At 41.3% G+C, this 14,774-nt stretch overlaps 1 protein-coding gene across 1 annotated transcript; it reads right to left on the bottom strand.

Moving 5' to 3' along the window:
• Positions 1 to 608: 608 nt before the first annotated feature.
• Positions 609 to 14,491, bottom strand: MAPK6 (mitogen-activated protein kinase 6). The gene is made up of 6 exons (XM_054642395.2): positions 14,331 to 14,491; positions 8,356 to 9,562; positions 7,574 to 7,718; positions 4,418 to 4,582; positions 3,583 to 3,784; positions 609 to 2,982 (listed from the first exon to the last, which is right to left on the bottom strand). Exons 2-6 carry the CDS (start codon positions 8,908 to 8,910, stop codon positions 1,884 to 1,886), a joined length of 2,166 nt encoding a protein of 721 aa, XP_054498370.1. The 5' UTR covers positions 8,911 to 9,562; positions 14,331 to 14,491; the 3' UTR covers positions 609 to 1,883.
• Positions 14,492 to 14,774: the final 283 nt, after the last annotated feature.

The following is a 14,774-nucleotide window of genomic DNA, read 5'->3' as shown; positions in this document are numbered from 1 at the left end:
ATTGTACAGTTAATTAGCTCCCTCTGGAACAGCTGTGATGGCAGCAATGGGAAGAGAAATACATTCTGTTCTAGGGCTGGCTGCAACAGAGACCTGACCTGCACATTTTGTAACATCCCACAGCAGGTACCTGGTCATGCTCCCAAAGCCTCCTCATGGAAGTGGCTCCAGCCAGGCTCTTGGCTGAGGAAGCTGCAGGCTCACCTTCACTCCAGGCTGCTGGCAGTGCAAAGGGGCTCTCACACACACACTGCAGCTTTTCCTTTAGCACTCATCTGGCTAAAACTTTGATAAAACACTAACTTGGGTCACTTATACTCCCAAAGCCAATTGTTTTTTTGAACAGAAATAGTTATGGACAGTGCTGTATATTTGTGCTTTCATAGCCACCCCACTACATGGGATTTTCCTTGGTGCAGGCTGCAGGCAGCAGGACAGAAGGAAACTCTTGGGAGTCTCCCTGCAGGATGCTGCATCCCTTCCAGGGAGAGCTTCTCATGCTTCCATGAGCACCCTGTGTTAGGCAGTGACCCTCACAACTGCCCCAGCTGCAGCACAGCAGCTGCTCCTCATCTGGCAGGGTGTGTACAAAGCATCACAAACAGCCATTTTTGCTGGCCATGTTTTTATTTGTTTTTAGTTTTAAACAGGGGAGCCAATGATACATCCAGTATTTCAAAAAATCAGAAGGTAAAACAAATTTTTAAAAGACCGAGATGCTACATGCTATATTTAACCTAATTTTATTCATGCTTGCTTTGGAGGGGGGCTGGGAGTGGGACAGGAATCATTCGTAAAAACATACAGTAAAAACAAAATGTCTCACCATATAGAACTTTAACCTACAGTAATGTTGTACCTTAATTATTTCCATGCACACAACTAACATTACAAAATTTTTAAAAAATGAACACAATTAAGACTTCTAGGAGCATTTGATAATAAAGCAATTCCTAATTTCTTTTGTAGAGATCAAGCACCTCCAATTACAAATTCCTATACACAGTGAGTGCTTTACTTGAAATGAAAACTAAAAAATAAAAATAAAAATGTATTGGATAGCCTCAGAATAAGCCGATGTTAATATATATCCAGCTATGTAGGCAATAAAACCATAGTGCTAAACAAAAACTTTTATCTGAAAAGTAACTCAAAAATTGACTTTCTATAATTACAGAAATATACTTATTTGCTAAAATAAATAAAAGTGCTGCATATTAACACTTCACTATAAAGAATGCATACCAGAACATTTATAAATATTGAATGATTTTCAATAGGAATAGCTACTACAATAATGCTGGCTAAATAGAAGTGCATAATGAGAAGCACTATGGGTGGTTAATGTTTTGCCACATACTGCTGTTACCTTGAGGTAGATAACACATGCGTACCAAATTCTGCATTCATTTCAGTTGCTGCTGGTATCATGTGTCTAAGAAATGTGTAGAGTATGAAAAACTCTAAAATACGCATGAATGAAAAAAATGTTTCGGGAAAAATAGATATTCTCATGCAATTATGTACAGTCTCACTGTGTAAATTTCAAGGCAAGGTTCTTTTTCTGCAAAACATGGACACTGTTTTACTGAGAGAATGTTTTTTTTTTTACTTGGTTTAGTGCATTTTTTTTGTTACCTCCTGCATTTTGCATTATTTTGCTCTATTCTTTAATTTTGTGTGCAAACGACATGCCAGTTTAAAAACAAAACTAACTCATGTATAGAAAGTAATTCTGGATTGTAAAAACAATGGTAAACAGAAAACTAACGAAATCCATACCAAAATTACACCATCTGATTCAAGTAAAAAAATTACTTACACTAGTAATAAAAAAAGACAAACACATCTCATGAATATAAAAGAAATGTCTGCTGAGTGTTTTAGTTTAGATGTTTCAGAATGCTGCTGTAGGTTTTGTGGGGAATCTGGGGAGATGATTTCATAGCAGAAGGCGTTAGCGTGGCCTGGATGGACTTGAGAGGCGAACCAACAGGGCTGTGAAACTGAGGAATACCTATGGCCTCAAGCTGCTTGTTGAAGAGGAGTTCCCCACTGTTACTGAGAAAGCTCTCTTCTCTTTCCTTCTCCCCAAGCTTCCCCTCTTCTACTGGCTCAGGTTCTAGCATTTCAGCATCTTCTTTCTTACTAAAAAATTTGTCCAAATAACTGGTGTAAGTATTTTCTTTTTCAACTTGTTCATCTTTCCTTACTTCGCAACAGAACTGGTCTATGAGGAAGCATCCCTCCCCACCACTGACAAACTGACTGTCCCAAGAAGTTTGGTACAGAGCTTCTAACTGTGCCAAATTGGCCATTCCTTTCTCCTGCTTCTCTCTGCTCACCGACTTCGATATTATTCCTTTCAACTCTATCTGAGACACTGAACTATTCAAGTCATTTAATTTATCAACATCAGTAGACTCATGTTGTAAACTAAGCTGGATGGTTTCTGCTATAAAAGAATCAAAGTCAAACCCCTGATTCTTCTCCCTTTCTTTTTCAACAAGTTGCTGTGATGCTTCCTCAAGTGCTATCTGAGCTTTCACCAACCCATTCTTTTCACATTTAGACTTGCCTTTCTTGTCAGACTTTTCTTTGCTTTGTTCCTTCCAGTTTGAAAGATCTATAATAAGCTTGGGCTCATAGTAATGGTTAACTTCACTGTCTCGCCAAACTAAATTATCTAGGTATGAAGAGGACCTCATTTTGTAATTACAAGTGTGACTACATTCCAGATCACAATACTTGTTTTCGTGGTGATCTGAATACTGCCAGCAAGGCTCCGTAGAGAAGTGGGTGTCAAAGGCAGGATCCTCCAGGTACTTTTCACGATCTCCATCCAAATATTTGCGAGGATCCACTTGCACTTCTTCTTCATCAGTAACGTCAGAAAGAGCCCTTGGATCACGCTGAACTTCATCAGCTTCATAGTTATTATGAATAGGCCAGTCATGGTCTGAAAACTGACTTTCATGGTATCTGTAAAACAATTTCCTAAGTGTTAGCAGCTAAAAACAGCCCTCTGGCTCCCAAAACACAGACAGTCAAGTTTAGAAATTCCCTTACAAAATAATGACAATTCAACACAAAGCTCTTCCTTAATCCAACTGGGTACCTCTTCCAGGTTTTTAATTTAATCTAGCAAAAAGAAACAGAATTATGTACAACAGCTCACTCCATGTACAGAACTTTTTCTAAAGTGTGTTTAATTGAATTAAGATGACTACTGTGAAATCTCTTTACTACAATATGCATTAAGCATTAGACAAGACAATCATAATTAAAATTCTCCTTAAACAAAGTTTATTTTTAGAGAAGTATTTTGGGGAAGAAAAAAATAATGTAAATATTAACTTTAGATTCTAGAGTCCTGAGTGCAACTCAGGAATCCATCAGTATATCCAAGTCACCACTAATGGATTATAAATCCAATGAAAATGCTATAAGAAAATAAGAAAATTTTATTCTCAGGTCAATTCAAGAGGAAGAAGCACAGAAAAGGAAATCAAGCCCATGAAGCAATGTCACTTCAAGCACAAACCCATCCAGTTATGTTACCACAGTAAGTGATAAATTTACCTTTCCCAATTATAAATATGGCTGTGACTTTCATCCATTAGCAGAATATCATCAACCTCATCTTCAATGTGAAAAGGATGACTTGAAATAGGCTCATCCGTTGGAAAGGAATAAATGCTCATATAAGGATGGGACAAAGCTTCTTCTGCTGTCAATCGATCCATGGGACTAAATGTCAAAATTTGCTCCAGAAAGTCCAGTGCTGTAGAATATAAGCTACCATTAAATGGGAAATTTCTGACATTTAGAACCTAACATTAAGGTGCAGTGCTTTGCTCTAGAGCCCTCTTTTGTTTCAAAGCTTCTAGCTGCCTGTGAAGTACCAGCTCCTGACACTAAGTGCCAAATATGCATCCTGCAGCCATCAGAAAAAGAGAGAAGTCAAATCTAAGATTAGCCATAATTTAACTTAAAGCGTAAAAAATAGCAAGAGACAGAAAGTTTCAAGCTCAATCAGTATCCACCAATGGCTACCAGGAAACGCTGCTGCTGGTTTGGCTGGGAGACTGTTTTTAAAAACATCTGAAAGACAGTCCTTCTACAGTGACTCCATTCCAATGTTCCCTTGTATTTCAAAGGCCAGTGTCTCAAAACAGCAATTCCAGTGCAAACAGGTCCAGCAGAGATTGACAATTCTACTCTAAAGATAACCAAGCAGCCATCATGGAAGTAAATTTCTTTTATTAGTGCAGAAGACAATCCTTCTTCAGACAACACAGATTCTTCTAACTGAAACTTGCTTTTAACAATCACAAGCCTGCACCTCAAAGCTGCACACTTCTTGATGATTTTTGAAACATCAAAACACTGAATCAAGGATTTTTTCATTACTTACCTTCAGGACTGATGCCTGGAAGCAACTGAGTTAAAGGTTTGTGTGGCTCAGTCATATCGTTTCTAATGTAAACTGGAATTACATTGAGAAGCTCCTGACGGTCCTCCTCATGTACGACAGGAATTGATTCTAGAATCAACTGCATCTGTTCAAGTTCATGTGCACCTGAGCACCAAAAGAAAACACAAGCTGCCATTTCAACTTTAAACATTTCTAATCCCTGTATATGAAAGGCATGTCAAAATTTTGTACTCTGAGCAGCTATTTCCAGTAAAAGATTATAATCTCCTGCAACAGAGGAAAGGCTGAAGTTCTGAATTTAAATGATAATAAATCTGAAGAGCTCTCAAGAAATGCTGTGGCATATGAAGAATTACAGAGCTGCTACTCACAGATAAAGAGACCTAACATTAGGCTTTTGTAAGGGTGCCTTCACCATGGATGAGGTACTCTACAGCAATACCCTTTTTATTATACACCAAATACTGTTATCCTCCCCTTTCAACTGATCCACCTAATTAATACAGTATCTGACCTCACTTTGAATTGTTTGTCCCTCACTAATAAAAACAGTAGTAGTTTAGCTCAGAAAGACATTTTGCAGACCACAACCATTTATATTAATATTCTACTCTGAAATCCTGCATTAACTGTCAAGTGCAAGACAAAAATCACCTGTTGGTTACATAGAGTGATGCTCTTTTTGAAAAAAGTACTCTATTATGATTGAAATTACAGTACTCTTTAGCACTATGTGAAGCTTCCCTGGGTAAGAACAATAAGGGTCTATACAGCAGGTCAATTTTGAATAATGAACAGCATCTATATTCAGTACTGGAGTACCCAGAAATACAACCTGCCAACTTCAGCTCATTGCTCAGCTCCAAGGAGGATGTAGGATCCTAGAGACTCAACTAGCAGATGAAATTATATAGGATTATTTGCATGCCAATGTTTCCTTCCTTCACCAAGCAGCTCTGGGCAATCACAAACAATACTGATGTATGTGACAACACATATAAAAATAAATGGGGCCAGCAAGAGACTCTACCATCTCCACACTTCTCAGTTCACTTCATGCCTGCACAGCACAGCAGTCTGCACTGCACATCCTATCACACATCTGCCAGGTGACTTGAAAAGCTGAGGCAAAGTCACTGCAGAAAATCTGACAGAGCTCCCCAAATGAATCAGTACTGCTTTGTGTTAATGTCTTTACTGGACTGAAAGAGCTGTTTTGTTCTACTTCAGACTACAACAAATTACTTAATATGATCTATCAGATGTTATATTGCTTGTAATTTGCTGGAAAACAGATTCTACTGTGTAATGTGTACCATCCTAAAAATTAATCAGCTTTCTGTCCACTATCAGGGAAATAACCATTGCAAAATATTCATTTAGAACAAAGAAGTAGAGAAGTTGTTTGGAAAAGCTACTGAATTCCACTGTCTCAACTTCCTTTCCCTCACTTGGTTCCAGGATTCTGCAATATTAATCTGTATTCTTCCTTCCCATTCTCATCAGCTTTCTGAACAGCAGGATTCCTAAGGGATGGTTCAGAAGCAGACAGGAAGTTGCAATTAACCAAATCAAACCCTCCAAACAACTCTGCAGAAGAACTTTATTCAGAGTCTCAGGGCAGAATAACTGTCATATCTCCAACCATCTTCCCTTTCCAAATGCATGACGTCAAGAAATCCATTTTTCTTTAGATTAGAAAACCATGGCAGTGCTACATTTTCAGAGGGGCACATCTATATCTAAAATATTTTTCTAAGTATCTACTGAATGCAATTAAGGCATATAAACAAGCCTACAAATTTAGGATTTTGGTGACTAAGACCAAGTTTTTAAACAGAATTCTAACTCTCTGCACAGCAATTGGGCCAATAAAAATTGTGACAAATACCAATGATACTCAAAGGAAAAAAACCCAAAATGCTGGCAGTTGTGATCAGTCTATGCTGAATGATGAAATCTGCAGACTTTCTCCCAATGGCAACCTAATAAATCTTGTATCAGTCAAGCATTTAATACTCTGGGGACATTACTCCAGTAGTTAGTAACTCAAAGAGTGAAAAACTCACTGCATGTTAAGAGAAGCTTCTGCACTGTATTAATCACTGATTTATACTGAATAATGCTTTCAATTGACAGTTCTTAATGGGAAGAAGCTCTCAATTCTATTGCCTTTTCATGCAAAGCTAAGAATGACTGCAGAGGTGTGCTTTCAGTCCATAGTCCTTGTGTCTAAAGGAATGTGAACTCTGAAATGCAAGCTTAGCTCTCAGAGGTTTTATCTGTATTACTCCTGTAATTCAGACCAACAGGAGCAAATCCAAGAGTGAACCTGAATGAGACAGCTGCTGCTGAGGCCCTAGGGTGCACAAAAATAAGCATTTCAGAGGCATTTCTGCAGTTTGCTCCTCTGCTCTCATGGACTGAGTGCTGGTCAGCAGGTGGTGATCTCCTATAATGCAAATAACAGTTTCACTAAAATGCTCTAGTTTGTGCTCTGAGCTAGGTCAGCAGCATGGTACAGGATAGCCATCAAGAGATTGGCTCCAAAAATTTCCACCTGATCCTAAACAAAGCTCTAATATAAATACACCCAATGAAACTAAAGCATTGCTTCCTATCTTACCTGAAACAGTTGAAAGTTGCCCATTTCCTTGCTGTATTGCACTAAATTTTACACCTTTAAATCTATGCCCCTGAGGCTTAATAATTTAAAATATAGAGAAGCAAGAAGTGATTAGGTTGACTATATTAAAAAAAATAAACTTTATGCATACTCAGGGTATTCATAATCTTCAAATACTCCCTGGATGCACCAATTCACACATGTATCAGAACACTTCTTAAGCAATCAATAAATTTAGCTTAACACAATTACAGACATATTTACCATGTATGACTTCTACAATAAATTGTGATTTTTATCTAAATACACACCAATACAATTAACAAAATTGAAATGTCTTCTGCTTTACAGATACATCAATTTATAGTTTATATAAGTGCACAATAATATAGCATATCCTGATAGTCAGTGACTACTGATGTTAGCCACAATAATCAATCTTTCCTGGGGAAGATAATTAAGCAGTGCCACTCCTTCTATGAATAGAACACTGATTTTATTCTACCCACCTGCAAAAAGGGTTTTCCCAGTCAGCATTTCAGCAAAGATGCAACCTGCAGCCCACATGTCAATGGCTTTAGTGTAGTTGTTAGGAGAAAGCAAAAGCCGGGGCGATCTGTACCATTTAGTAACCAATCCTTCAGAAAGATGGCCCTAATGAAATTAATTAAAAAATTTTATTAGATTTTGAAGACTTATGTTTTTAATTTATTTTTTAATGCACTACTAACAAGATATTTTTAGTCTCAGAGTCCCAGGGATTATATTGTGTGCATTCTACTAAACCTTCTGCCTTTACAAGTATCTTTATAAGTGAACAGCAACCATATACAAATATGACACTATTTATTAGTCAAATGAGGTGCTGCAGCAAAACTTTCTCATTCCCAGATGCCAAAAAAAATGCAGAGATGATACTGGACTCTCTTGTGAAACACCTAGACCAGGAGGACAGTATTTCTAAACCAATCCCCCAAAGTAGCCACAGTTGCACTATGAATGCACTACTAATAATCTTACCTAAGGCTTCTATAATTAAATATAACTAAATGTTGCTCTTAATCTCAGGTTCTGTCTTCACTGTTAAAACCTTTGCTTTTCTGAAGCCATTTAGTAAAAAAGGAAAAAAAACTTTTATGCTTGCAGTGGTTCTATCTGAACTACAGTAGTTCTATCACCATGCTAAGGAGGCCTTCCACAGCCTATCTACCTGTGAAAAAGGGAGAAAGATGCTATTTTAAGAAGGAACAGTTGTCAAAGCATCTCTTAGATATTCCCACTCTCTGCATACCTTGTGGGAATAATGAGGATCCATGATTCGTGCAAGACCAAAGTCACCAATCTTCAGCACCAAGTCTTCAGTATTAATGAAAAGATTAGCTGGTTTGAGATCTCTATGCAGAACATTTGCAGAGTGAATATACTTGAGCCCACGTAGCAGCTGGTACATGAAAAGTCTGGCATGATCTTCCAGTAAAGGGCCTTGCTCTAGCAAATTAGCCAGATCTGTCTCCATGTATTCCTGGACAATGTAAACACAGTTCAATTCTGTCAGGGAGCCCACATCATCTGTTAACTGGCTTCCACTGGGACCAAGAATTTCAAATACTTTGACAATGTTGTCGTGGTCAAGTCTTCTAATAATTTTGATCTCACGTAGAGCATGTTTAACACTCTGGGGATCTGTAAGGACAATTTTCTTGACAGCCACTCTTTTGTCACAGTCATTATCGACAGCAGAAAAAACTAAGCCATTTCCACCACAGCCCAGTGGTTTTAAGTCCATATACCGAGAGCCCAGATCAAAACCATGAATGTTCATGAGACTTTCAAATTTTTCTGCCATTTTAAAATTCTTTACTTTTTTCCTCAAACTACTAAGCTTCTGTAAACACACGGAGACACTTCCACTGGTATCTGAAGGAAAGGTCTTAGAGAAAGGGAGAAGAAACACTTGGCTTTGACTGCAAGATGGTTTCTTGACACTCTCATTTCATTATGAGCCAGCCAGGCCTGTTGTGTCCCCTTGAATTTAGAGCCTGTGAGCTCTAGAACTCAAACCGAGCATAAGATCGAAAGATTGCAGCATTCATAGTTCAAGAAAGGTGCAGCATTTCTGCAGACATTAAAGAAAATACTCACAAGAAACTCAAACGGAATGAAATGACATACTATGCACTCAGCTCTACTGTGCTAATCTGGTTAACATTTAACAAAAATGTGAATAAATATGCACATAATAGGCTTCTATTAACATCCTCCTCCTCACAGTGCAGATACATTCAGTGTTGGACTGGTCCTGAGCAGCGTCATTCTATGGTGCTGGTAAGCACTATTTTTTTTCCTTCTTCCTCCTTTTTCTCTTCTTTGTTTACAGTCTAGTTAAATGGGAAACTGGCAGCTCTTGATTTACAAAAGATGCCTTCTGTTAATGATCAGGTGGCTCCAGCTCACCACAATCACAATCAAAGCTACCATCCATTTTACTCCGTGGCAACCTGAAAAGCAGAGAAAAACACATCAGTACCCCAGCACATACAAAAGTCTTCCTCCTCCCCCAACTCATTGAGTTATCCTAAATATATAACTTATTTCTGTCCAGTTACAAAAAAAAAGTCAATCATCAAAAAAGCTAAACCAATTAGAAATTATATGTACCTTTCACACTTGTGGAGGAAAGCAATAATGACCAACCACGATTTCTAAAACATATATCGTGAACATTTTTGATGTCATCTATTGAATTTATGGTACAAAACAAGAAATCCTCCCTAGTCTTAATATAGAGACTAACAAAGCAAACTTGCTTTGTTAAGAGCTGTTAAGAGACAAGCCAGAAGCAACAGTATCCATAGCATCTGTCAGCAAATTTTGAAATAATTCTTTTCACTAAACTTTTATTTGAAGACAAAATCAGGTTTAACTATTTCACCATAATAAGAGGTAACAAGGTACTGGTCACACAGAAATGGTGGTTTGTACACTCCCAGTATTTACTGAATATACAACACACATCCAATGCCACTTATAAAGCTTTAAACCTTGTGATTTTGGATAAATTTTACCATTATCTCAAATAATAACTTTGCCTCTATAGACTCATTGTTACAGGAATCATAGGGGTAATTCCTACATATCAGACAAATATTATTGCTTTATCAATTATTCCTATACTTATCCAACCTAGATTACAGAGAAAAACTAGCATCAAGTACATTTTACAGAGTCACTGATATGTTCTACAACCATTTCCCCTAACATATTGGCTCTTTCAGACATCATTTATTTTTTAATAGTGTAATGAATTCACCTACTATTATGAAAAACCAAACTGGCAATTTTCTCAATAAGTTCCCGTCAGCAACAGCAGAATGTAGTCATAAAGACCACATGGTGCATTTTTGTACAACATCTTCACTTCTTCTAAAAGCTCAGAAATGCCACAACGGGAAGAGTCAGAGGTGTATGTTACACAGTGTGGTAAGCTTTGGGCAATTCCACTACAAGTCACTTGAATGTTCTTCCCCAGCATGTAGAGGTCACATCAAACCACTAAGTGTCTCCTGTTCAATCTCAGATTAACACATTTCAGTTCTTCCCTAAATGTAAAGGTCACCACACAATCCCAACACTTCAGAATTAATTATATGAATGTTTTCCTTTAAAACAGTGCTAGCCTTTCAGTGGGACAACTGGGAGGAAGCAAAACAAGTCTCCTTGCTCCTAACACCAACAAGAGCAGCTGACGGGTTATTAACATATTTTAAATAATGGCCTCAATTCACTAAAGCAATCAGAATTGTATAAAGAAAAAAAAAAAAAAAAGAAAGAAAGGCACACTGGCAATGAGAAACAAGACTTTCAACACATTTAAATATTAACCTTCCTTTGGCTCAAACCTGACTGCCATCAAGACACAGCCCCAGTGCCCGGCCTTGCTCCCTCCTGGCACAGACCACCTGCCCCCAGGTATGTGGGCAGAACATGACAAACACAGGGGAGAAGGAAACACATGCTATCTGCTGCTCAGTTTGTCTTTTTCAATAGAGATCACCAAATGAAGTATTTCTGAACTGAAAAGCATTGAGCTGCCCTCTGCTGATGTGGTATACCCTGCCACAAGGGTGATCTTCAGAGCTTTCTCTACTCAGCACACAGAACTTAAGATTGCCTTAAGACTCCTTTCTTTGTGCTTTGGCAAGAGTCCTAATCTTAAAGAGTGCTTTACAAAAGTTATTAGTCTCAGTACAAACACAATATTATAGTCTCACAACAAACACTACTACTTTTCCCCAAACTATCTTTAATTTTTAGCAATACTAAGACACTAGAGTGAGGACCCCTTTTAAAATACCTATGAATTTATTTAAAGAACAATAGTAAAACTTACCCTAAAGAAGACAGCATTAGTGACTATCCAACCCTGTTCACAATTGTAAAACCCAGATGTCTAGCCTCTTGATTTTTAACATTTTTGAACTTGAAAGTATTTTCTCACTCACATGTACTACTTTCAGGTTCACTTATCCTGAGCTGCTGCCAGTACAACAGTTCACATCACTCCACTCACCTTTCACTTCAACATCCCACCACTTGTTACAGAAATTAAAATTTGTACCAATACTTCAAATATCACATTAACTTGAGGACCAAGGCCTCTGTTCAATTACCCTGCATAAAGGTGTATTTTACATCCTTGGGACCATCTACAACCAGTTGTATTCTGCTGCATAATTAGGCTTATTGTTTCACACTGCTGATGTCTTCAACATGCAGCAATACCGAAACTGTTTGCACCAGCTGCGTGACACATCTGGAAACTCTCTTTTAGCTAGTTCCATTAAACAGCCCAGGAACAGATTCAAAACTATGCCCATCAGCAGCAAAGAAAAAGATCTACCATCTCTTTACCATAACTCAGATCTTACCCCCTACTGCCATGAGTGAATGCAGCAAGGATAGGACTGCTTCAGGGAGAAAGGGAACTATGGCCAACTCCTGAAGTAGGAGCCCTACAATTTTCCCTCTGTATCTCTGAAATGATGCATTTTTAATCACCAGTTTACACTTATCCTTCCACCAGGTGTCCACTAATTACAATGTTTTCAGAGAGCCTGCACAACCAGACTGATTTAGCTAAGAAAACAAATTCTAACAACATAAGCAACCAAGCCGGTGCAGCCTTCATTTGACCTGATCCTGCTCCAAGCTTCCTTTCTGTGAACAAATTACTTAATCCCATGTTCTAACCACTTTAAACATATAATGGACTACTGTATAAAAAAAGGGGGGGTTTATAATCCCAATTTGTGCTATTCAACAGGCTATTGACGCAGGCACTGACATTTTCATCTAGGCTGCCACCTTGCCACGACGTCCAGGATTTTTAGAAGTGGTACTTTCACTCCTTCTTCACACAAAGTTTAAAGAGTGAAACACAAAGATATCAGTTTCTTAAGTGGTTTATAACTATGGTTTTAAAATGGGTCAGTTCCTGGGAGAGAGTAACAGAAGTGACCCACAGAAGGGCTTTGAAATGACCCCCAGTGATGATCACCACACTTGACTGGCTTCAGGCATTGCGCAAGCAGCCCCTTCAAACCACGCTCAGCTCCCGCACGTGGATTTATCACAGTTTTCAGGAAACAGGATGTACACTGAAATAGTCAGGTATGAGATGTTTACTTTGTCAGAAATACAAATAAGACTGAAAGATACCAGTTAATTTGATTATGCTGACCATATAATGATCAAATTATTACTCACAGGAGAAAGACCGAGAATGACTAATGATATATTATACAATCTGCTAAGTACTATCCCTTTGACTAAAAAATACGGGGCACAGAACTTTTTTTTTAGATCAGCCACGTTGCAGTCAGTAGGCAGAGTGAGTCATCGTCCAACTCACGAAACTGCTGCTTTCTAAAGCCTCCTACTTGCTCCCCACACTGTTTAGGGAACTCGGTGCTGGCAGTAAGCAAATGTTACTATTAATTTATAAATCTTCTGAAGGATCTGTAAAAACACACAAGAACCCAGTGTACTTTTTTGTATCGTGTTTAAAAATGGTTTGGCTCTCCCTTTAGATAATAATAATGAAAAGTCCCCAGAAGAAGCCCACCATCAGCTAACCACAGCCTTCTGCACCTCTGCAGACGTGCTACCATCTGCTGTTCCACTGAACAGGTAACCAGTCAAGAGTGGATTCGAGATAACAACCAGACAAGCAAGCACCGAGCTTGAGCAAAGAGCTGAAATGAAAGTTCCCATTTTAGCTTTAGAGCACACAATTTTCTGAACGCAATTGCCAAACCAAAATGCACCTCTATTTTAAGCCACCGCTTTCCGGAATTTGTAACCGGTTTATTAACACATAATGCTGTGACGATGTTGTTTTTATATACACACACACACATTTAAGTAAAAAGCTTGCTGGCAACAGCACCGGCCATACGACAAAACTGCGACCGCCGTTTCTTTTCCCACAACACAATTAACAGCCATTGTCAGGCAGATCCCAAACGGCACTGAATTAGCCAAAAAAAGAGACACATCCTACAGACGCCAAGCGAGAGCATCCTGCCTGCCTAGGCAGGGGTACCTGTTCTCCACATCCCAAAACTCGGGCAGTCTCTCTTCAAGCCATTTCCGTCGGATGTTTCAAGCTACTTATTAAGAACATTAAATCACTTTTCCCACAAAAGGATCCCGGCGCCTGCGGGCAGCAGGAGCGAGCGGTACCTGTGCCCTATCTGGTTCGGCTCGCAGAACCGCGCCGAACGCAGCAGCAAAACTTCCGCGGACGGCGGAGGCCGGGCCCCCCGGCAAAGGACATCCTTCCTCCCGCCGCCGCCGGGCCGAGCCCGCCCGCGCCGCTGCTCCGGCCGCCCGGGCCGAGGGACCCGCTCCCGCCGTGCCGCGGGGCCAGCCCGGCCGCGGCCCCCGCCGAGCAGCCCTACCTTCAAACGCCCTTCAGGCCGCGCCCGCCGCCCCCGGCACAGGCGGCCCCGGGCCCGGCGCCGCACCGCCGGCAGCGCCCCCCGCCCCCGCCCGCCCGGTCAGCGCCCGCTCGCCCCGCTCGGCCCCGCGGCCGCCGCAGTGCGGAGGGGCCGGGCCGGGCCCGGGCGGAGGGAACGGAGCGGGCCGGGGGCGCCGCTGCCGCCGCCGGGCGGGACGGAGGGAACAAAGCGCCTTTGTGCGGCGAGGCCGGGCCCGCGCGTGCGGCGGCCGAGACCCCCCGCGCCCCCCGCCCCTCGCACTCACGGGCCTTCCCAGGCTCATCGGGGGTGCGCTGCTCACACGGCCGAGCCCCGCGGCCCCGCCACCGGCCCTCGCCCGGCGCCCGCCCGCCTCGCCGCAGTTGCCGCTGCCGCAGCCGCCGCCATGTAACCCGGCGCGGAGGGCAGGGAGGGGCGGCGCGGCGGCGGCTCCGCCCGCCAGGGGCGGCCCCGGGCGGCCCTGGGGAACGGGGGCGGAACAGGGACAGGGACAGGGGTAGGAACGAGGGCGGAGCAGCGCCCGGGTGTCGGTGCGGGCTGCGCTCAGCCGTGCAGCCGGCCCTGTGCCCGGCGGGGCGGCCGCGCGGCATGCGCTCGCTCACCTCACCGCCTCGCCTGTCGGCCCGAGGCACGGCGCTGCCGCCGTGCCCCGCTGGCCCGAGGGGTTCAGCTGTCTCGAAGCACGGCTGGGTCACACGCAGTCCGCAAA

This window comes from Agelaius phoeniceus, chromosome 13 (assembly GCF_051311805.1).
Source record: "Agelaius phoeniceus isolate bAgePho1 chromosome 13, bAgePho1.hap1, whole genome shotgun sequence".
NCBI lineage: Eukaryota > Metazoa > Chordata > Aves > Passeriformes > Icteridae > Agelaius > Agelaius phoeniceus.
This window is presented reverse-complemented; position numbering and strand designations above follow the sequence as displayed.